The 25,411-nt window shown below is 37.8% G+C and overlaps 1 protein-coding gene across 3 annotated transcripts in view; it reads left to right on the forward strand.

Annotated features, from left to right (window-relative positions):
* Positions 1–25,411, forward strand: part of LOC120423811 (hemicentin-1) — a 161,446-nt gene that overhangs the window by 104,860 nt on the left and 31,175 nt on the right. For all 3 annotated transcript variants that reach the window (XM_052708971.1, XM_052708972.1, XM_052708973.1), the window contains exons 3-8: positions 2,407–2,730; positions 10,076–10,243; positions 15,625–15,783; positions 15,872–15,948; positions 16,184–16,294; positions 24,534–24,693. In XM_052708971.1, the coding sequence (XP_052564931.1) occupies positions 2,407–2,730; positions 10,076–10,243; positions 15,625–15,783; positions 15,872–15,948; positions 16,184–16,294; positions 24,534–24,693 (999 nt within the window). The remainder of the gene's footprint in view (positions 1–2,406; positions 2,731–10,075; positions 10,244–15,624; positions 15,784–15,871; positions 15,949–16,183; positions 16,295–24,533; positions 24,694–25,411) is intronic.

Consider the following 25,411-nt stretch of genomic DNA (forward strand, 5'->3'; position numbering starts at 1 on the left):
GATGAATTTTCATCAGTTTCTTCAAGGAACAATAAAAAAAACTACATACCAATACGGCTATTATTCCATAAAATGAGTTCTATTCCACCGAGAAGAAATTGCCCCGGACTTGCCTTTATTTATATGATATTGAAACAAATTTATGTTTAAGATATTTATTGGACTAATTTTGAAATAATTGTTTACAAATATATCGATAAATTGTTGATAAGAAATTTAAAAAATGGTGAAACATTTTCTGGGCTAAATCTCAGCACCCACTTTCTACACATGAGACGGACTAGATTAGAGCGGCAGTACAACTAGTTCAACCTTGAGAAATAAAAATATTGAAGATAAAAATATTTTGAAACTAGAACACATTGTCAGATTAAAAGAACACATTGTAAATAGATGTGAACAAAATTCTACTAAAAATCCATTTGATCTTGGAAGGAGACTGGAAAATCCAGTAATTTGGAAGATGAAATGTGGTGTCCACCCTGGACTACGAGAGTCGTCGAGAATTATTGAAGAACTTTGTGTCTTCAAAAACTTTGAAATGTTATACCCAGGGTTAGAAACCTTAATGAAAACTGTTTAAAATTAATTTCTATAATCCATTAGTATTCTAAACTTTTCAATTATTAGAAAAAAAAATCTAGATAAATGACATAACAGCATATAATAACAGCAAGGTGACGTTTCAATTAGCTCATTTACTCTTGAGAATAACCACTTCTGGCTACCTTCTTGAAATGTGTAAACATTTTCTTGAATATTAAAATAAAAAAAACACTTGAGCCAAGGCGTAAACTTGCACACCTGTTTTTGAATGTGTAGTATCTATTTATGAATATACTTTTTCTAATGAAAAGCAGAAATATTTCTAAAGAGTGTGATGATGTTTTAAAGGAATATTTTTGCAAACTTTCTCTTTAGCTCACTTTCTAGGACAGTCAAGAGGACAGTATTTTTTTTTCCTGAATGAAAAAAATGCTTAGGCTGCTGCAAAATTTTACACCACGGATTAAATAGAAGAAAAAACAACCATAAAAACACTTGACCAATTGTGAGCTTTAAGCCGGAGCAAAACACCTTCTCCCTTGGAAAACAAAATAAAAAGCACACTTATTCTGCTAATTGACACAGTTTTCTTTGTCGCAACCCAACTCGTGCACGCGAGGCCATGGCCAGCTGCGTTTTGCTACGTCGGGAACGAGATGAACCTCCCCTTCACACACCCCACCTATGAAAGCTCCACACCCCAGAAGTGCACCGCAAATGGTGGCGCATAAAGCACCCGACACTCTCACACAAGAGGAGAAAGGTGACAACGAAGAAGAAGATGAACAAGTTCGCCATGGCACACTACGCTCGGTGAGGTTGTGTGTGTGTGAATGCAAGCGTAAAATTTTATCATTTTTGGTCCAAGTGGTACCCCGCAGGTTGCTGCGATCCGACCCTTCCCCCATCTCCCTCTCTTTTCAGCACATTTGAAAAGCTCTGAAAATTCAACAAATGACAGCTCGGTCGCGGCGCGGTGAATTACTTTCAAAAGCCATAAAAGCACACGGGGCAGAGTGCTTTTAATGCTTACCTCTCTTCAGGCTGGGAGGGGAAAAAATAAAAAAAAATAAAAAATGTACCGAGGGATAAAAAGGATGCCCCTTTTTCCTGTGTATGCGTGTGTCACCCTGGAGCGAGGGGCAGTAATTTTTCCCCCTACTCTCAGTAATTTAAATGTTTAATGAAACTGAGCTCTCCTGATTATCGCACATTGCCCGCGGCTTGCTACGATGGTGTGTGTGAGTGTTTGTGTGTAATTGAAGCCTTGAAGGATTGTCCCCCAAGGTGCAATCGTTCACGTGGCCAATTTGACGTTTCTCGTCCTTGCGTCCAAATCTAGGCTAGTGTTGGTGTGGCGCGGATCAAGGACTCGAACCACCCCGATCGAAGCAGACCGATAAATCATTCGCGATTGCTTCGATTGGGACTTGCATTTTGTGCATGTATGTGTGTGTGTTTGTGTCGAGGACGGTGCACGGTCGACTCACATTTCATTTTGACCTATTTGCGAGTCATTTGAATGGGCAGCAAAAAAACACACGAAATCATCGATATTCGCACGATTAATGCTGTTGAGAGTGCATTCATTCAATTTGTGCGAGTGTATTTTTGTGCACGTGCACAGCCGTAGAAAAAAGCTCGTTCAGCGAGCGCGAGCTTGCATAAAAGTGGTTTATGAAAGAATTGTACAAACACTTGAAAAGGAGCTTTTCCCCCCTCGTTCTCTCTCTCTCGTTTTCTGAATCGCAGTAGGCAAAATTTACTGCTGAAATGCATTTCCCAAAGAAGCTTAAAAAAGTAACGACTTTGCATGACTCACTCTTTAATCAATTTTCCTCTGTTTTCCCCCACTTCCAGATGAGACGGTATCAGTGCTGAGGAGCGAAAAGGTAGAGCTGACATGCCCGATCGACATTGCGACGTGCGGCGAGCTGCACTCGCTCAAGTGGTTCAAGGGCACCGATCGCATCGCGGTCGTCTCCGGTGACGGCGAGGTCGCCAAGGTCGAGGGCAGCTTCAACGACCGGGTCTCGCTGGACCACAAGGCGCAGAGCAGCCGGCTCGTGTTTAAGAGCGTGGAAATCGCCGACGAAGATACATATCTGTGTGAAACCACATTTTTAGAGCCCTCCGAGTCGTGCGACAACTCCGGGGCGTATAGTATAGCACTCAATGTTTACGGTAAGTATCGGGAAAACCTTCTTGATTCCAGGTGAATTCACTAAAAACTGATTGAAAAGAGAACATCAAACATGAATTTCATAGTGTTAGAACTTAAAAGTACCATGATTCTCCATCCAAATGAAATCTCAGTACATTTTGCTGGAGACGCATGGTGCTTCATGATGAATGTATGTACCGAACTCCGATATATTTTTTGTTTTGAAAAATCATACCTCAGAATCCTGTTGATGTATTTTCACCATTTTAAACGCTACGTAAAACATCCCGAAAAATCCTAAAACAATATTCTCAGCAGTAAACTCTTTGGTCTGTAGACCTCCGAATCATCAACAAAAGTTTTCATTTGACCGGCAAGTGTATTCAGCAATGCTTTAAAAAAATCTTAGTATTGTTCATTAAAAGCCCAACCAATTACCTTTGTGTTGATACGTAGCGAGCTAAAATTGGTTCAGCCGTTACGAGGATATGAATTTTTTTTAAATGTGTTTTTTTTTTGCGAAACTCGTTATTTCGGATAGGTTCACTCTTATCACCAAACAAAACATAAAGGTCTAATAATTTCCAACCATGCCATATTTAAGCCAAAATCGAAGCACTTTTGATCTGGATTCTGCTGGTCTGACGTGGAATCCCTAAATGCTCAAAATTTTTTTTTTTTGCAATATGGGTATCAAACAACGAAAAATTGTATATTAAATTTTAATACACTCGATTTTTTTTCTGAAAAATGCATAAACATGAAAATAAAATTTACACAAAATATGGTTTTTTTATTTAAAATAAAACAAAATTTGAATTCAACTGACGCAAAATTGTATATGAATATTCAATACATTTACAATACTACATTTTTAGCAAAATACCGCAACTTTTTATAATCATTTCAAAAATTCAAGTAAAAACATAAAATACAAAATTTTGCATCGTTTGATTTCCAAAAACTTGTGGAATTACACTTAAAACACTAATGGTAATGAAAATCTTTGCAAAATGTTGCGTCATTTGTTACCTATATTGCAAAGTTTAAATTTTAGAGTTTTTTTTAAATATGGAATCCTGAGAAAACTTTAGAATTAGATACTTAAGAGGCAGTATTTATAATGGGTCGGTTTGTTCTAGAGGTCGTATCGAGGTGCTCTGATTTGGATGAAACATTCAGCGTTTGTTTTTCTATACATGAGATGAACTCATTCCAAATATGAGCCCTCTACGACAAAGGGAAATGGGGTAAAACGGGCTCGCATTTCCGTAAAACTTCATCAATTCCAACTCTCTTAAATGCATTCGAAAGGTCTTTTTAAGCACTTCAAATTGTGCCATAGACATCCAGGATTGGTTTGATTTTTTCTCATAGCTTTTGCAAATTACTGTTAAACATGGATTTTTTTAAAACCTTAATATCTTTTTGCAACAGCCTACAACACCCATACTCCTAAAGGTAAAAAGTTAGGGAATTTCATGGACTATAAGCCTAAGGTATTAACTTTTTGGCTAATCGCAGTTTTTCTCATAGTTTTTCGATTTTTCTATAACAAACATTTTACAACAGTGTTTCTCAACCTTTTGTGTTCCATTCCCCCCTTGGATGATTTGCAAGAACTTCATTCCCCCCCCCTCCTTCCCCACTTTATTTTGAAGTTATTGGTTTCAATGCACAAATATAATCACAAATTTTAGATGTTTGCAAAATGATCGCAATTATCATAACAAATTGATGCGTAAACTACTAAATAAACTAAAGAACAGACAACGCAGGTTTTATTTTTTAAATGCGCTGTGATTTACATTTGCTGTCCATTTTTATAAGAACGCAAATTTCACTTAAAGATTTCTAAAGATTAGTACATTTTTTTTTAAATTTATTTGAATGAATTAAAAGTCACAGAAGTTTTTATTTTTGATATTTTGTCTTTAACTGCTCATATTTGATTCAATAAATCTGACAAAAAATATCTAGTGACAGTTCTAATAAATTTGTTTCTGATTATTTTAACTAAACTACTCTTGTTTAATATGCAATTTAGTGTTCTGCTAATACTCTGATCCATTAAAAAAATAATGATAAAAATGCTTAGAGTGTTTGGAATTAGACAAAAACTTTCAAAAATATTACTTGAAAAAAAAAAAAAATTTAAGCTTGAAGGTTGCAAAAATTCACAGCAATTTTTATAAATAGTATTCTCAAAAAAATTAAAAAATTAAAAACTCTAAAAGAACGTCTCCAAAAAAATAAAAAATACAAATGCCTGAGAAATATTGAAAAAATCATTTTGAATTGTTCCAATAAATGTCAAACAACACTTTAAAATTGAATTTTAGGATAAAACTAATGTCTTTTTAGCTAATCAAAGAAACTGATAGTTGCATAGAATCGTGAAATAATGATTTATGTTTTTTTTTTTGCAAATACGTTTAAAGACATTGAATTTCTCTTGAATCCTCATTCCCCCCTAGAATGGTCAAATTCCCCCCCCCCCGGGAGGAATTCCTCACCGGTTGAGAAACACTGTTTTACAAGGTTAGTTTTTGCCCTGTAGGCCGCCATAGCGGCACTTTTTGGTCTCAATTTTGTCATATCCGGAATCGAGTTGCTTTGGTGAATTTGAACGTTGCGCGTCGCGATCAACACGCCGGATTTTCGTTGCCGTTTCCGTCTTTGTTTCCCCCCGATTGTGTGTGTATTTCGACCCGGACGATTTCGCGATGTTGACAGTTGCTTTGGAGAATTTGAACGGTGCGCGTCGCGGTCATCTCGCAGGATTTTCGATGCCGTTGCCGTCTTTGTTGTCCCCCCGATTGTGTGTGTATTTCGGTCCGGGCGGTTTCGCGTTTTCGCATTTTAGTTGGTTTTATCTTTCCACAGCCGGCTGTCTAAGATTGAATCATTTATGCTAAACTCAACACCAAATAATCGGGAATAGTCTCATCCGCATACTCCGACTGTTTGCCTTGAGAATGCATAATACATCACACCATTAAACAAAATTTATTGATTATTGGGTCGCATCATCATCCTCTATGTTGAATCCTGGCCATTACCCTTACCCACTAACAAAATCCCAAGTAGAAGTAGTTTTCCGGCACACGTGGGGGTGTGGATATCGTATAGAACCCACCCTTTGTAGCAACCTGTGCTAACTAACATTCCCGTCCCAATCCCCCGAGATCTACAAACTGACATGGCGGGCGCCGTTGGTGGCCAACGACTGTTACCTATTTGCTCCAGATCTAGTTTTAATGATCTTGATGTTTTATCTTCTCAGCGCATTCATACATGCTGTTAATAAGGGAAACACCATTAGATCGTTCAAGCGTATGGTCGGTTGTATTGATAGGATATTACGGTCCTGTTCAGCAACGGAGAAGGACAACCATGGGTGGTCTCTCATGCTCATGCTCAATTTTGTCATATCCGGAATCCTTGGACAATTTCACGTAAGTTAGAAGTAAACGACGTCCCATACAAAGGGGTATGCCCTGTTCGTGGACTCGCTCTTAAGGTTTAAAAAAAATCAATTTTTGACAGTAATTTGCAAAAGCTGATAGTAATTAACTATTCTGGGGTTAAATATAAGACGAGCACATGGAGTCCCTTAGGGGGATTGCTCCATAGGGCGGCACACGTATCTACCAGGAGATTTCTCACACAAAGACAAACCTTTCATACTCACGTGAACCACACTAATTTTTAACCAAAGACTAATATTTAGGATTTTAAATAAATAGGACAAACACAGCTTGATTGAGACCACATTTTAACTTTTATTTAGATTTTAAGACTTTCAATAATTTTAAGAACTTTTAGGGGTAATAAATTAAGGGAAAGACGGGGGGATTTGTTTTAATGTGTATTTGTGTACGTAACTTGCATGCATGCGTTTTATCGTGGGGATCCTGATGCTCGGTGGCCGGCTTGTTGCGTCGCTGTCTTGGCTGCTGCTGCTGGTCGGGTTCCGGAACAGGAGGGAACGAACGGCGGGTCCGGTTGGACCGCCGAGAGGGCGTCTTCTTCTTGGCTTCGCCCCAGAGGGCCACGTGGTGGTGTCGGCGCGGCCTCAGAAGGAGACCGCCAAAGAACGTGATCGCGGACCCTTTGTGTAGCGGAGGGTCAAGTTCGCGGGTCCGGAGGGTGGTGCACGCGCGAAAGGGGGGGAAGCGGTCGATCCGAGCGAGGTACCACTAGGGGAGTCTTTGACTCGGGGGCTGGCCAACAGATTCGAATTGATGAAGTTTTACGGAAATGCGAGCAATTTTGAGATTTTTTATGTTTTTTCGACCTCAAACTTCAAAGCCCGTTTTACCCCACTTCCCTTAGTCGTAGAGGGCTCATATTTGGCATGAGTTCATCTCATGTATAGACAAACAAACGCTGAAAGTTTCATTCAAATCGGAACACATTGGTGAAAATCTCGCTCTCAAAGCTTTAAAGTAGCGGAAATATTTAAAAAAAAAATGAGCCTTATGACTACGGCTTTTCGTAAATATTAAAAATTTTACACAACTGAAATACTGTAAATTTATAAAAAAAAATCTTCGTTTAAATTGCAAACTATGAAAATTTCAAAGTATTTTGTGAACATTTTAATTTACGAAAAATAGTCGTTTGATATACATATCGCAAATTATGAAAATTTGAGTTTGTTTTTCAAACTACGGTTTTTTTTTAAATGAGTATTTCAAATGCGTTCTAAAACGTCGCACAGTGGGCGAAATGGAACCCAAAATCGGACTTAATTGAACGCGGCTGGTTCCCTGGTATGAAAAATAGTGTTTCTTATGTAAAAAAATCCGGGAAATCGATTGGTGATGGTTTCATCCACCGCACGAAACGGCAAAGGGTCCATTTTGCCCCAATTCCCCATTTTTCTACATTTTTTCATGAAAATCGGTATGTATTTAGAGCGGAGGCTTTATACGGCCATTCAAAATGCACTTAACTTATGTGAAAATGTTCCAGGAATCCATTAAAAATAACCACTTGCACCGCAAAAATCATCTAGGGTCCATTTAACCCCAATTCCGCTTAAAAAGCATTTTTGGCCGTTTTCAAATGTTCGGTCAGATTTTAAAAATTAGAAAATATTTTTATCGTAAAGATTAGACAATTTTACATAAGAATGACGATTTGCACTTGATAGTTTGACACATTTATGTTGAGAAAAATAAAAATTATGTAAAAGGCAGTTTATTCTGCGTTTGGGAAAATAGGCCCATAACTGTTTCTTTAATCTTTTTATTATGTTTAATTTCTATATCAACAAAAATGTAGAAAAATGGGGAATCGGGGCAAAATGGACCCTTTGCAGTTTTGTGCGGTGGATGAAACCATCACCAATCGATTCCCCGGATTTTTTTACATAAGAAACACTATTTTTCATACCAGGGAACCAGCCGCGTTCAATTAAGTCCGATTTTGGGTTCCATTTCGCCCACTGTGCGTCGTTTGATAGCCATATTGCAAATTATGACAACTTTGGTTTTTTCAAAAAATGTGGTATATTGTGAAAGTTTCGGTATTTTACACTAAAATGTTTCGATAATTCAAAATCAATTACAAATTTGTCATCGTTTGATACCCGAATATAGAATTTTAAAATTATTTAGATTTTCGTTTTTTTTGTTCAGGCTCAAAAATCAGGGGGCAAAGAACTTTAAAATTCAAATGAAAATTCTAGAGCAGTGAACTGTAATGAATTTCTGTGTTTGAAATCATTTTTAGCATGTTTGGGTTTGCTGATTTTTTTTTTAATTTTTGGAATATTTTAGGTGTACAGTACCGCAAAAAGTTTTTTTTTCATTAAATCTTACATTTTTGATAACTAATGGTTGCTAAACAACTGAACTAGTGTAAAATTCATGTTTAAACACTTTTTCATTCAAATGTGAAGACCATGGCTTGTTTTTTCAATTGTTATATATTTTTTAAAGTTTTCTTTTATAAAAAAAGGTTTAAGTTTGTTACTAATGGATAAACTGCATTTTAAAGTTTGAATCCTTTTTGTCAAATCAATGTCCGTTTCACTTCAGTTGTTTTTGTTGCAGAGTGTTCATAATTTGCCGGAGTTTATCTCAACACAGTAAAAAAAAACATGATAATAAATATATTACATCTGGGAACGGGTACACCTGTATGTCAGATAAAAAGCTTGTAATTTTACCTCTGAAAGTGTCAAATTTTACCACTTTTCTATTGTAATGTCACTTTTTCAGTCTAAATTGAGGTAAAATTACATTTTAATGGAGGTAATATCGAACCTTCCAAAACAAAACCTTCCAAATTTACACAATTTTTCATCGTGAAGCTGAAAATTTCGTTCAAATCGATAATCTCGGGGAAGTTTGGTAAAATACTTTAATAAAAATAAAACTCCTTAAAACTGTTTTTCAAGGTTTAATGAATACCAAATTAGGATATGGGTTGGTGCTGTCTACTCCTTATTTGTTGAAATGTCGTCAATTTTTCCCTTTTTATCATTTTAGTTCATGCTGTTTTAGCAACATATTTTTCTGATGCAATATGTCATTTGCTAGTTTATTTATAGGCATGAAATGAAACTATTGAAATCAAAATCGTCACATTTCCGACATCATTGAGTCATTTTTGATGGCCCTCGGCAGCTATTTTTAGACACTTTAAAAGCTAGCCATTCGGCACTTCAACATTGCAAATTTCATCCGAATCGCTGACATAGATTTGTTTGATAGGCATCACTGCGTTCTACGAATCCGGTTCTAATTGATGGAGTTCGGCACAAAAGCTGTTCGATGTGTGTGTGGAACTCAACGGTGGCACAGGTTAACTGAAATTTTAAATCATGTTTCCAGGTGTGCCTTTGTTCCACTAAATTGAACAGCAAATTGATAAAATGACAGTTGCATTCATGCATGAATAATTTGTTTGAAACAAAAATCTAATGAAATGCAATGATTTCCACGCATTTTTTCATTGTTCACATTTTTAATAAATAGAAACTGTAACTGATTGGCACGATGGAATATTTTGCATTCTGTTCCATAAATTTCACTTTTCAGCCCGAAACAGATGCTAATTAAAATTGATGAACCGTTCGATGCGCGGAACACCCTTTTTTCAAACTTAACCGGAAATGTTCCGTGATAAATGATACTTGAATCGCAGTAGCCTTTAATTATCAGATGAAAACAGCATCAGAAGTGAAACACCCAGTTTTTTTCCTGCCTTGCAGCAGGCCTCTGTTTATCACTGGGCGCTCTCACCGCCTACCTTGATTACATCGAGGACCCACACTAATGAAGGATACTTCATTCAGTTACACTTTTTTTCCTCTCACTTTTATTTCTTCCTTCTCCTTTCTCTTTTCAGCCATTCCCTCAGTAATAGCACTTCAGGATGGCAGTAGGAATAGTATTAAGAACGGTTCCCACGTCGGGCCGATGCGGGAGGGTCAGGATCTGCAAGTCGTTTGCGAAGTATACGGCGCCCGTCCAGCACCTGTGATAAGTTGGCACCGGTCGGGGGGTGTGGTGAGGGGTGAGTATATTTTTTTTCTCCGTGACTTTTCTTTGCTTGGTTTCCTTAATTTACTTACCCATTTGTGTTGTGTTGTGTGTGTGCCCCGCGCTGAACCAAAAGTCACTCCCAAAGGGACTATGCGCGGAGGAAAGTTTTTTCGCCTGCTGAGTTGTGAAAGAAGTTGTTGATTCATGCGTTTGGAAGTTGGAATGAAAGGACATTGTGTGGACGAAATAGTTTTAGACTCTTGGAAGGTGTGGAATATTGAAGAGAACATGTCCCATTGTTATCCGAGCATTCGTTGGAGAAGGTTGTCTGATTCAACATGACTCGTCGCGTCCCGGCGCAAAACGCCGGCAATATCGCCCTACCTGCGGCTCAAGCAGGCAAAAAAGTGGGAATTTCCAAAAGGAAGGTTGAGGCCTCAACTGATGGCCAAAAACCGGGGATTTCCAAGAGGAAGGTGCTTTTGGAAGTGACATCGAACAGCAAAAAGACGAAAAAGAGCGACGGTACTGTACCGATGGATGAGGAGGAGGAGAACTCTTCGTCGCACGAGGAGCAGCTTTTGAAGAACAACAAGTTCGCTGGACTGCCTGACGAGGACCAGGTAGCGGAAGGAAAGGAGAATGAAGTGAAACAGCGAAAGGAGAAACTGCCTCCTTTTTATGTACGGCAATCAGCAGCAACGATCGACTTTCGAGCGGGGCTGGTTGAACTCATCAAGTCTGGGAAAGTCCAAGGCAACATTCGTCTGTGTCAGGACGGATTTAAGGTGCTGGTGCAATCCAGGCAGCACTATCAACTGGTCAAGAAATACTTGACCGAAAACGAGGCGGAGTACTTTACCCATGATGTCGCCATGGATAAGCCGTACAAAATCGTCGTCAGAGGTCTGTACGACATGCCAGTGGAGGAATTAGCTGCCGAGCTAAAAGTTTTGAAACTGGATGTGTTGGCCGTGCACAAAATGAGCCGACGCAACAAAGACATCAAGTACCGTGACCAGCTCTACCTGCTGCATTTGGCTAAGGGATCGACGACGCTTCCTGAGCTGAAGGCAATCCGAGCGGTTTTCAACATTATCGTGTCGTGGGAGCGATACCGACCAGTGCACCGTGACGTCACACAATGCTTCAACTGCCTGGGTTTCGGGCACGGAGGTAAGAACTGCCACCTGAAGCGTCGTTGCGCCAAATGTGGTACCGATGCGCACATCACATCCCAGTGCATCCAAGATTCGCTGGTGAAGTGCCTCAACTGCAACGGTGAGCACTCGTCAACTGACCGAAAGTGCCCCAAGAGAGCTGAGTTCGTGAAAATTCGGCAGCAAGCATCGACGAAGAATCAGCCTCAGCGTCGTAGAACTCCTCCAGCCCTGGTGGAGCAAAATTTTCCACCTCTTCAACCGCGACGCCAGGTCCCGAACTTGGCACCGTTGCCGTTGGATCCCAGGAAGAGAGCTGAGATGAATCAACCGCTGCCGGGTTCCAGCCAGGAGCCGAGACCGTCACCACCGGGCTTCAGCCAGGAGCCAAGACCAACCCAAGAACCAGCAGTTGAGGAAAATAGTAATGATCTTTACACCTCAACCGAACTCCTCAATATTTTCAAACAGATGTCCGCTGCACTGCGTGGATGCAAAACCAAGACCCAGCAGATTGAAGTGCTGACCTCGTTCGTCATCCAGTATGGATCGTAGGTCCCTCAAGCTGCTGAATTGGAACGCTTGCTCCATTAGGAGGAAGAACTTAGAGCTGGTGGATTTTCTTCGCGAGAAGGAGATCGACGTAGCTGCCATCACGGAAACTCATCTGAAGCCCGGTGAAAAAGTTTATCTGCAAAACTACAAGATCGCGACGCAACTCGACAGGACCACCTCTGGAGGAGGAGGTGTGCTTGTCGCTGTTCATCGTGATCTCAAGCCACGCCGGCTGCCACACTTCAAGCTGAACATCATCGAGGCCGTTGGGGTGGAAATTCCCACTTCGGTTGGCCCAGTACTCTTCATTGCTGCATACTGCCCACGTCAGGTGAATTCCAGAGATGGTTCAGCAGCAAAACTGAAGAGCGATATCCAGAAGCTGACACGGCGGAGCGCAAAGTACATCATCGCTGGTGACCTCAACGCGAAGCATGAAGTTTGGGGCAACAGCAGGAGGAATCGGAACGGAGTGATTCTGCACAACGATCTGCAAAACGGATACTACAACGTTGTGAGTCCGGATCGTCCAACGAGGGTGGCTCGGTCTGGGAATCACTCAATCATCGACTTCTTCATTACCAATATGGCTGAGAACGTGGCTCATCCTGAGGTGTTTGAAGAGCTGAGTTCTGATCACTATCCGGTGGTTGTGGAGGTTGGAGCTTCCGTTACTCCGCAGCGGCAACCAACCCGGAAAGATTACCACAACGTTGACTGGCAGCAGTTTCAGCAAGTGGTCGACAGCAACATCGACTATGATCAACACCCGGAAACTTCTGCCGATATTGATCGTTCGCTGGAGGTGATCCAGCAGGCTATCAACCAAGCAGAGGCTGCCAACGTTCGGGAGGTTCCTGTTAATTTTAAGGTAACTGATATTGACGTAGATACTAAACACTTGATAAGACTAAGGAATGTTTATAGGAGACAATATCAACGGACTGGGGACTATGACAAAAAGATTTCAGTGAACAATTTGAACAAAATCATACAAGACCGACTTGACAATATCAGAAATCAAGAATTTTCAAAACATGTAAGCCAGCTTGGGAATTATTCAAAACCATTTTGGAAACTTTCTAAAGTTCTTAAAAACAAACCAAAGCCTATTCCTCCTCTTATTGTTGAGGATTCTCCCTTGATTACATCCGAGGAAAAGGCAAATGCACTTGGGCTTCATTTTGTTAGTTCTCATAATCTTGGCGCTTCCATGACCAGCCGTAAAGAAACATCAGTTGCCAATAGTATTTCAACAATCAATGACTCTACCTTTGAATTTCCTGCAGATTCCCATGTTTCTGGTGAGGAAGTCAAAGTTGCAGTAAAACAAATGAAAAATATGAAAGCTCCTGGCTTTGATAACATTTTTAATCTAGTGTTGAAAAAACAGAGTGATCAGTTCTTTCAACATCTAGCCAATATTTTCAATAAATGTTTGCAACTTGGTTACTTCCCCACCAATTGGAAACTGGGCAAAGTCATACCAATTTTGAAGCCTCAAAAAGATCCAACATCGCCAACAAGTTATCGTCCCATTAGTCTTTTGAGTAGTCTGTCCAAACTCTTTGAGAAGGTCATCTATTCAAGGCTTTTGGATTTTACCAACGATAATAATATAATTTTGAATGAGCAGTTTGGCTTCCGTAAGGGACATAATACTGCTCATCAGCTTACGAGAGTAACCAAAATCATCAAGCAGAACAAGCTTGAGTCTAAATCAACTGCTATGGCTTTGTTGGATGTTGAGAAGGCTTTTGACAATGTTTGGCATGATGGTTTGATACATAAACTGTATTTGTACGGTTTTCCAATGTATCTTATCAAAATTACCCAGCACTATCTTTCGGAGAGATCGTTCAGAGTTTTTCTGAATGGGATTGCTTCTGGATTATTCAACATTGATGCTGGGGTTCCCCAAGGAAGTATTCTTGGCCCACTTCTGTACAATATTTTTACATCTGATTTGCCTACTCTTCCTGGTAATGGTGTGTTGTCACTTTTTGCTGATGACACTGCCGTTATTTATAAGGGTAAAATAACCAGATATTTAGTTGGCCGTCTTCAGAAGGGTCTTGACGTTCTTTCCGAATACTTTGGCGACTGGAAAATTCGTATAAATGCAGCAAAAACTCAAACCATCATTTTTCCTCTTTCCAAATCGGCCAGATTTGTCCCAAAGGATGATGTTTTGATAAAAATGAATGATGTTTCGATACCCTGGTCAAAGGAAGTTGTCTACTTAGGTCTCATACTTGACTCGAAACTTTTGTTTCGGCAGCATGTAGACAAAATATTGAACAAGTGCAGCATTCTCATCAGGTGCTTGTACCCTTTAATTAACAGAAAATCAAAGCTTTCTTTGAAAAATAAGCTAGCAGTTTACAAACAAATAATTTACCCCGTTATTGAGTATGCAGTACCTGTTTGGGAGTGTTGCGCTAGAACTCATAAATTGAAGCTCCAGCGTGTCCAAAACAAGGTACTCAAAATGGTTTTGAATGTTCCTGGCTGGACAAGATCAAGTGAGGTTCATGAATTAGCAGAAGTAAAAATGTTGGATCAGAAGATTCAAGAGAAATGTTTGAAATTCAGGGAAAAATGTGCTATTTCTGAATACCCCTTGATTCAAGGATTGGTTTAGTTCATTGTAAGTTTAAGTTAGTTTTAGGTTAGGTTATGTTTTCTTAACATTTTTTTTTTCCTCATTGTACCTAGTGTTACAAAAATGATAAATCATATACTTTTTAAGTTATGAAAATGAACAGTGTTTAAATCACGAAAAGCAAATTAAAGCTGAAGAGCCACAGCTGACCACTTATTATGTAAACCAAATGTAATTATTATAAGAAAGATTCAATAAAGTATATTTAATTCAAAAAAAAAAAAAGAGAACATGTCCAACAAAAAGATATTATGAAATGTTTAATGAAATTCCATAATCTTCTATCATAATTTTGATTTTTGAACAACACTGTAAAAAAAATCATGGTAATATTACATCATGGTAATATAAAAATCATCTGTATTTTTTGTGCTTATGCCAGCAGAAAATATTTTGAACATTTTTATACAAAACTAGCCTTACCCGGCAAACTTCGTCCTGCCCTTTTTGGTTTCCTGACGTTTCTTGCTTGCTTGCTAATTCAGCCTCCTGTGATCAAAATTTGATTTTACGTAAATTTTTACATACAATCTGCCGATGCTCCGGAATCGGTTCCAGAGTGGCCAAAGTGTCAATTAGTTAGCGTATAAACCTTCCTTTGGCTTATACGAACCCAACGCAACAAAGAGCACCTCGATCCGACGCTCCGTATTGAACTGATTCGCGTTCGAACAAAACCGTCGAATTTTTTTATATATATAGATAGATAGATATGACAAATTATATAAAGGAGAAAAGTTATCTTAACAAAACAAAGAAACATTTCATTTATTGTAATTCTGCGTATCAAATTAGGTTTGTTGGTCCCTTTAGCAAACACGTCCCCCACAACCCTGTTAGCCAGCATGGCCTACTACCGGCGTTCTGCGGTGTGTCGTTCCCGAGTAAACGCCCGCCGTTACAATTTTTGCCCCGTTAATTTTGATTAAACATGGCCTACTACAGTTTGCTTGTTTTTCCCACCCCGTCACCCGTTTCAACAATTCGCCGTTCTCCCGTTAATCCCTTTTCGCTTCCCGCCTTCATCCCCAGATTCCCAGATTGTGGAGGACCATAATGGGCTGTTCACGGTGAAGTCTACATTATCGCTCACCCTGTCACGGCAGGAGCTCGGCTCCACCTACAACTGCCGGGTCGAGATGAAAGAGTTGCAGCTGGTTGTGGATAATCATTTTCATATCGATTTACAAGGTGAGAAATGGTGCCTTCCGGCGTGGGCTCTACCATGTTGGGAAGTGTGAAAAATTTAATTTTATGTTGTTGTTGTTTTTTTTTGCAGTGAGACCTACAAAGATCAATTTATCTGGTGTCGAACATCACACGGTACAGGGTACCAAAGTTTTACTCCAGTGCAAGGTAAGCCAATTGCCCACCCAACCGAACCGAAAATGCCCCAAAGTCTTTACCGATGGTCCCATTTTCCTCATTTTCCGTTCCACCCCCATAAATGATTGCGTGCCGAAGGGCAAGTAAATTGAATAAATTTGAATAATTAAATTTACTTTTACACCTTTTCCCCCATCCCGACACTGCTCTGTGTGTGTGTGTGTCACTTCCGGCGGCGGTGTTGATGTTCTGTCCCCTTGCCCAGGTGAGTGGCGCTAGGCCGGCTGCCAACATGACCTGGTACAACACGTCCAAGCTGATATCGGACGAGGACACCGGCCGTGCGGACCAGCTCACCAGCATCAGCACGAAAACGGTAAGGAAAATATGTTTTAACAACTTGAACAACTCCGCGGGGTTCGGTGATGACGGTCGCGAGCGAGCCCCGATGCAATCAATGCCATCAGCCAACAATCGCAATCGTAGTAGTCTGGGATAATAAAAAGGGCCGTTTCGTTTCGTTCGCAAAACAGAACAATCGGTGAATGAAGCTTTCATCAGAGATTGCGATCGTAGTAGGCGCGCGGGCGCTTGCGACGCAGGAAGGATTTTTATTGTTACCCCTCGGGAAGTGGGGGTGGGTGGAATGTTGTAAAATGAGATGCTTACCCCCACGATATCAAAATAGAGGAAGGTAGAAAGAGGGAGACGTTATTGTTTGTAGAGTGTAATTGTGGATCCTGTTTCGATGGGGGCCGGCTTACTCTATTAGTTTTTACGACCAATTCAAATTTAGTGCGGATTTGGTCGTCGGTTACGGCGGGAGGAAAATGCAGCAAAAAGTGCTGTTTAGGTGATTAGGAAGCATATTCAACAGCTTTTTAGTACGTGACGGTAGGTGTGTGTGTATGTGTGTGCTAGATAGAATCAAGCAACCATGTGCAAATTGAGATCATTAGCCCCCGGGGGGGAGAACGTAGTAGGCGTTTGATGATGGTCGAGGGAGATATTTTAGTTTTTTCGAATTATAGGTGTAATTTAATAGCTGCTTAAGTGCTCGTTTCTTATTTATATAAAATATCAATTCTCAACATTTTGAAAATTTTGGTTATAAAAAAAGAATACAAACGGTGATGAAAAAAAGTTAGCATAGACAATTTGACAAACGCAATTTCGGTGTTATTTTTTCTCATTTGGTTGAATTTTCAATTTAAAAACAAGCTACTTTTTTTACAAAACTAAAAAATCATTATCCATTATGAAAAAAGTACTATGGTGAAATCAAATTGAATTAACATCATTTTATTCATTTTGTTTAAAATTAAACTTGAAGAATAAACCAATTGGATATGGAACATAAATGTTTAATAAATATGAAAATTACATTTCTTTTTTTTTTCTTTTTTTTTTAAGCTTATGTTTTGAAACAAAGCCATTTAAGCAACTTTCCGATTTTTTTCAAAATATTCTTCTCGATTTCAGAAACATGATAGAATTTATTAAAGCTTTTCAGTGATTTTTTTAAACATGCTTATACATAAAAAAATCCCAGGTGTCATTTAGAACATACATCACGTTTCTGGAAAATAAATTATTAAGACCATTCAAAGGTCGTTAAAATGACAAAAATAAATCGGTTAATGTTTTTAGCCGATCTTAATATATTTTAGGAAATGACACAGAACTTGCTAAAATTGAATTAATTTCGAATTATTATTTGCGGAATTTTAGTATCAAGAATAAAATTTTCAAAGAACTAGACTTATAGAAATCTTATTTTGGTAATTTCCTAATATTGGGTCAAAATTTTAAATCTCAATTTTTTTTTTAAATAAGTAGAAAAGTTCACAATTGAAAAGGATACACGTAATTGAAACATTAAGGTGAAACGGGAAGCTCCGCCATCGGGACAACACAACACGAGTTTTTGAAAACAGTTTGAAGGAAAATACCGTAACTCAAACAAGGTCGATAGCAAGCAATATGTCGAGTTCAGAAATTAATTTAAGGTGAACAGAAGTTATCCATGAGTTGGCGTCCCGTTTCACCTTAATAGGCTGCATCAGCAAAGTCCGATCCACGAAGTCAAATAAAAACTGAGCATTTTTCGTAAAATTTCCTTTTTGCCTTCCTCACTTTACTGAGGAAAGGCTATAAAATCACTCGAAAAACGAACTTCTTAATTTGATCTCCTAGACCCACCTTCACGTATACATATCGACTCAGAATCAAATTCTGAGCAAATGTCTGTGTGTGTGTGTGTGTGTGTGTAGGGATGTGGGTCTGTGCACCAAAAAATATGCACTCGATTATCTTGAGACTGGCTAAACCGATTTGGACCGTTTTGGTCTCATTCGATCCGTCTTGGGGTCCCATAAGTCCCTATTGAAAATTATGAAGTTTAGTTAAGTACTTCAAAAGTTATGCTAAAAAAACGATTTTGACTAAAGTCCGGAAGATTGTAAAAAGGGTGGTTTTTGTAAGAAACCCCGTCATGCTATACATTTTTAGAAAGGTATTTGAAAGACCTTTCTAACGCGTCCAAGACATTGAAGATCTGACAACCCTATCAAAAATTATAAGCACTTAAGTGTTATTTATGCACTTTTTGGAGGCCGGATCTCAGATATTTTGATGAAAACGTTGTCCGGATCTCTCATGCAACCTGTCGTTGGATAGGTCATCAAAAGACCTGTCCAATGCGTTCAAGACATTGAAGATCTGACAACCCTATCAAAAGTTATAAGCACTTAAGTGTTATTTAAGCACTTTTTGGAGGCCGGATCTCAGATATTTTGATGAAAACGTTGTCCGGATCTCTCATGCGACCTGTCGTTGGATAGGTAATCAAAATACCTTTTCAACGGGCACGAATTAGATTGGAGATCTGACTACCCAATCATAAGTTGTAAGCACCTAAGTGCCCTGCAATATGAAGCTCTGACTACCCAATCTAGTGGTATGAATAATGAGTCAAATTGATAAAACACTGAAAAACACCGCCCTTTTGTGTCTTTTTTGGATAGCACCCTTTAAATGTGAGGAAGGCACCAACCACCCTAGGGTGGATTAAGTAACGTTTTTATGTTTGATTTGGAATTAAAACAATATTTCAGTTTTTTTTTTCAAACATTTAAAGCTTCGTTACCAGATTTTGCACCGGAGAAATACTTGTAAAACCTATCATTATATAAATTTTGAATTTTTAATTTGTATGAAACAATTTTCATCGATTTCTTATGACACAAGTCTTCATTAGGGCGTCCCAAGAAAAAATGAAAAGTTGTCAAATCTTCGGTGCTCACCCCTAGAATGATAGATTAGGATGTCAGGAACAATGTTTTCATAGAACAAAAAAAAAACCCAAAAATGGTTTACAACTCGCGCGTGGAGCTTGAATGAAAAAAGTGCATTTTTCGAGTATTTTTCAGAAATGCACGTAACAATCATGCTAAAGTCATCCGAATTTGGCCGCCTTGGGCTCAAAGTTATAGTTTAATGTCCCCTGAACAAATTCCTGTACAGACATAGTCCATAAAAGTTTGTGTTTGGGCATGACATAACGTTTTAGGGAGAAAAATTTGTATTTTTTAAGCTGAAAATTTTTAAAAATCGCTCCTCACAACGAGCCAAAAAATTTTGCAGCCAAAACTAATGCATTATAGGAAATTGTATGGACATCATTTTGTTTTTTTTTTTTTAAATTCAATTTTTGTTCACGCAAAGCCGAGATATTTTAATTTTAGTGAACAAAAAGTGACGAATTTTAATAATTCTTAGTATGTAAGCGTTTTTAGCATAAAACATGGGCTACTATGATTACAAACGAGAAGACATATATTTGGATATTTTTATATTGCTCGCTCAAAAACTATATTTGTTAAAAACATTTCATGAAAAAACATGAGATTTTCTCACAATGTAACGTAGCTTTAAATGTTTTATTTTTTTTTGGGACGGCCTTGTCTTCATGTATAGAAATTTAGGGCTGTCCATAGTTAAAGTGGCAATATTTTAACACTTTTAAGGATTAGGACAAATACTAAATTTTGACTTCTCCTTTTTTTATTTTTTGTAATGTTTCAGAAGACAAAAAGACCCAACTTTTGAGCTATGACGAATGTTTAGTTTTGGCCAAGAATTTGGAAAAATATGTTTTTTTAAGTATTGAAAATGCACAAAAAAAAACAATTTGAGAAAAATAATGACTTTATTAGAAAAGGACTTTTTCAATATTTGGTTTTTGAGATATAGCCATTTTTATCTTAAATTATGTGTCATGCTCGCCAACTCACACGTGATCGGAAAAAGTTGCCCAGACCCTTTTTCGATTTTCATGAAACTTTGTTCTTAGGAGTAATTTTTGATCACGAATCTGAGGTCCGTTTTTTGATATCTCGATATCACCATTTCAAGCTGCAAATTATTGATAACCTTTTTTCGAATGTTCAAAAATGTAAGGAGTCGTACCGCCCCGCCGTAACGAGATATCGAGAGGAGTTTTGGTATCCACTGTTTGAGTTGGCGACGAATTACCCTTATGCAATAAATTGTCATTTTAAATGTAAAAAAATAGTGTCACCCTCGTCTATCTTTGAAAAAAATAATATGAAAAGCTGTGAACACTCAAAAGGATTTGCTTTTTTAAACATTATTAATCCGACCTTTGGTTGCTAAAATATTGCCTTGCAAAAAAAATGTAAATGAACAAAAATGAGTTTTTTGAAGTTCTACCCAATTGACCCTAAATTTACAATCGATATAATTTTGGAAATTATTGATCAGCTTCTCAATAATTTTAAATTTTCTCAACGTTTTAAAAATAAAACATTTTCAGATTTTCAAAAATCACGACAAACATTTCAAAACGGCCTCAATTTTATTAAAATGAGGAACAATAATGTCTAACCTAACATTCTATATTATTTTCATGCTGATTGGATATGCCAGTAAAAAATTTTAGTTTGAATGTTAATAAGATTTGTATTACTTTTTTTGATAAACTGATTTCAAATATTTACTTCAATTTAGATTGCAATAAATTCAATAACACTGTTTCATTTGGTGAAAACACACCTATGCGCTTTTACTCTTTTGAGCTCATATTTTGTCCTCAAACTTTCAATCTATTCGATAAATCCAAACAGTCCATTAACTTTTCATCACTTAATAATCCCCAAAATGCCATCTCAGCCATCCGCTGTGCAGTCATGCAAATCTGTCGACCAAAGTTTATCTTCGAATATTAAAAATCAATAAATCTAGGCCAACACAAACATTTTCACAGTCTAAATCGATTTGATTACATCCTGTGCCAGCGGGCCAACCAACCGTCATCATCCATCCATCCATCTATCTATCCATCCTAACCTAGTTCACAGAATGGACCTGATGGTAGCAGCACCAGCAGCAGACTAAACTTTGGAATAAAGCAAATATTTTTCTACCGCTTTTCGCGTAAATTCTATCAAGCTGTGAAGTTAACAGGAAAAAAATTCTGAAACTGTAAACCCAACAAAATCGATGGCCAATTCTTCGTCAGCAGCTCTGCTGGCCAACACAACAAAAAAAATAGCCAACACAATGTGTCGTTGTGGGTCTGTGTGTGTGATTTGTTTGATTGTTACAAAAAAAAATACAAAAATAAATGTATGATCCAACCAACGGGCAATTAATCAAACCGCGTGGAATATACAGTCATCGTAGTTGGCGCTGGGGTCGCCCCATTCCAACCAATCGCGCGCGCTGACGTTCAAACCACAAACTGAGTGACTTACTGAGCTCTCTCTCTGTGTCTGTCTCGTTGGTTGAGGTTCCACACCGCAGCACCATGATTCAGTTTGGGACCGCGTTTGTTTGGATTCTGCTGCTGCCGGGGACGACGACATTGATCTTGTTTGGGATTTGGCCGCGCTGATGCTGGGGCTGTGGCGGCAAACACAAATTTCCACTCGACGACACTCCCCTAAATTTAGAATTGATTCGACTTTGATTGATACCACCCGGGCGCTGCTGCAGCAGCGGTTTTTAAGGGACGAACCTTGGGTACGCTCCAAAAGGTTGCAAGCTGCAGTTCTGTGGGAAAGTGGTAATTGATTTGGATCGTTTTTGTAGTTTTCTTCTATTTTGATTTTGGAATATGGAACTCATTAGAATAATGAAAAATTAGGTCTGTGTAAGTTTTATTAAAAGTTTATGTTTCCCTATTCTACCCTATCTAAAAATACGGGAGGAAAATTGAATGCGTGTTGCTGAACATTTAAATTGATATTGAAGAGGGTTGTGCAATCGATTGTAAAATATTTGAACCACACAGTAAAAAAATCATGGCAATATTACATCTGGGAAGGGGTACAACTATTATGTTAGAAAAAATGTGTATGTTTGCCACTTTTCAGGTATAATGTCACTTTTTCAGTCTAAATTGAGGTAATATTATATCATAAACAAGCCTTACCCGGCAAACTTCGTCTTGACGTTTAGCTTGATTTCTTATTCAGCCTCCTGTGATCAAAATTTGATTTTACGCAACTTTTCCCATACAATCTGCAGATGCTCCGGAATCGGTCCCAGAGTGGCCAAAGTGTCAATTAGTTAGCGTAAGAACCTTCCTTGGGCTTATACGAACCCAACGCAACAAAAAGCACCTCGATCCGACGCTCCGTATTGAACTGATTCGCGTTCGAACAAAACCGTCAAATATTTTTATATATATAGATGTGGTAATATTTAACCTTCCAAATTTACACATTTTTTACTGTGTAGTTACATAGTTCACATTTTATAATTTATTTATAAATAAAATTAGGCTTGAAGCTCACCCATTTTTTCTGCCATAAAATAAGTACCCCTTTCCATATATATATTACTATGATTTTTTTTACCGTGTATTCATTGTAATTTTGTGAATTCAGCTAAAATCGTTTTACACTAGAGTAATTCTCTAGTATTTCATTTTTTTCTAGATTATTAATTTGGTATTTTATGATTCAAGTGTAACATTGTCCATGCATTCGCTATGAAGAAGCCATTTTATGGTTAGGACTTTTCAGAAAAAAATGATTTGCAAAACAAATCTCGATTTGTTATTTTACTTTTTATCTCTAAAACTTAAATTGTGTAATTTGCGAAAATGCCTGTTTTTTTTTAAATTACATCTTTTGATCTTTTGCGGTAGAGTTTGTAAGGCGCAAATATTGATACCGGAGCTGTGATTTTTTCAAAAAAATGGCATTTGAAAAAAAAATATTGTTGAACAAAACATCAAAAAAATTAAGTGATTTAATATCAAATTTGGAATTAGAATTGTCCCTGCACATTTTTCGATAAAGTGCGCCAATTTCAAGATATAGGAATTTTCAAAAGACATTTTTTGAAAAAAAAAAACAGTTTACTGCAATTTGAAAAAGGATTCCTGAAAAAACATTTTCGGGAAGCTGAAAAAATTCCTACAATTTTCTTTTTTTATTTTGTTGATTGGACTGCTGGTTTTTGAGAAACAGCCTCTTGAAATTTAAATTTTGTATGAAATGAGCATTTGTCAGTGTCATTTGGCCGATGCAAATATTAAAAGTAAAAAAAAAAATTAATCCTCTACTCTGACTCTAGTCGAGGGAGAGGGGAGGCAAAAAAATAAATTACAAACCAGAATGTCAACATTAAATTGAAAAAAAGAAGAAAAATTAACTATACAAAGTTAATTTGCAATCATTAGTTTTCATAAAATGTTAGATTTGAGGAAATAAAAAAAAGAATAAAAATCTTTTTGCGGTACTGTACATTGAAAATTTCCTCGAATTCATATTGGTGTTAAATAAATCCGAACATAAAAATACATATAAATACAGATAAAAATTCAGTAAAACCTAACCGAATCCGTTTTTTTAAATGTGTGTAGATATCGTTTTATTGTTAGAATTGTAAAATGCTGTTCAATTGCTTTTTTTTATCTTTTTGGAAAAAATAACATTATTTTCAATATTTTGTGAAAAATCATGATTTTTTTTCATTTACTGACACGTAAATTTTCTTTGTACATAATTCATCTTAGCTCAAAATATGCTTCTTTATACCTTTTTAACAAATCAATCAATAATTTAATGTTTTCGAGGATTTTCTTTACTAAGTTTTTTCTTTCATTTTTTACTACCTTGCTCATGAGTATCATGGAAACAAGATTTAAAATTTTAAACCGATTTTATTAAAAAAGACATTTTTTGAAGGAAAATTAAGCAATCTAAATTTACTGAGAATTTATCGGTGTCTTTCCTGCTGCTCTGGATTCAGCGGAAATCACTGTTCAGCACGTTCTCTGATTTAGGATGATGAATTTCTGATCCAACTCGATGATTCTGCATTGAGTTTCGTGCATACAGTTTTCGGAAGGGCTCTCAAAAGGACTGAAAGAGTATCGAATTAGGAGGACATTTTTTTATCATGCTGTGTCTAAAATAACAAACGATGGCCAATTTGAGTTCGGTTAGACAGGCGATAAGTGAATTTAGGTTTTCTAGTTTTGCACCTGTCGCAAATTGTTCGCAAAAAAAAACTAACCGCAAACATTTTTCTACAATTTCTTTCTCGTTTTTTTTTTTGCTTTCCCCCCTCTTCAACAGTACTTGCAAAACGACGGCACGTTCGAGACCATCAGTCAGATGATTTTCACCGCGACCCGGTTCGAGAACGGAGCGTCGATTCGCTGCGAGGCGGACAACATTGTGATGCGTGAGGACGGTGACCGGCCCCTGCACGATACGCTCGTCCTCGAGGTCATGTGTGAGTATTTCCCCGCAAACTCCTCTAAACTCCTGAAAGTGCTGTTGATGCTGCTGCTCAAGTGAGGTGAAGTGGTTGTGATGGCGAGTTCCGGGCAGAAAGTGGCAGTCGTCGTCCGGAACTCAGCACAGTTTTGGTTTGGGTCCGGTGTTCTTTTTTTGAGGGGTGGTGGTTATCGGTTTCAGAACACTCAACTTGGTGTGATATGTATGATGACAAAGAATTATGCGTCTGGTGCATAGTCTTTGAAATATGATACACCTGCGTGTGGTGCATCGTACTAAAGATAAAGAGAACGGAAGTATGAATGATCGTTTTCATTTGAAAATGTCGGCAGAACGTTCAAGTTGATGAGATTGAACGCCTTCTCAAGTTTGAGAGTAGCGAATGAATCTTCGGAAGGGTAATTTTTTCATTTAGAACAAAATTTTTCATTTTAAAATTTCGTGTTTTTTCTAACTTTGCAGGGTTATTTTTTAGAGTGTAAAAATGTTCAACAAAGTTGTAGAGCAGACAATTACAAAAATGTTGATATATAGACATGAGGGGTTTGCTTATAAACATCACGAGTTATCGCGATTTTACGAAAAAAAGTTTTGAAAAAGTTGGTCGTCATCGATCATGGCCGTTCATGGTCACCCGCGACAGACACGGACGACGAAACAAAGAGAAACGCAAAAAGTAACTTTTTAAAACTTTTTTTCGTTAAATCACGATA

The sequence above is a fragment of the Culex pipiens genome, chromosome 2 (genome assembly GCF_016801865.2).
Source record: "Culex pipiens pallens isolate TS chromosome 2, TS_CPP_V2, whole genome shotgun sequence".
In the NCBI taxonomy this organism is placed as follows: Eukaryota; Metazoa; Arthropoda; class Insecta; order Diptera; family Culicidae; genus Culex; species Culex pipiens.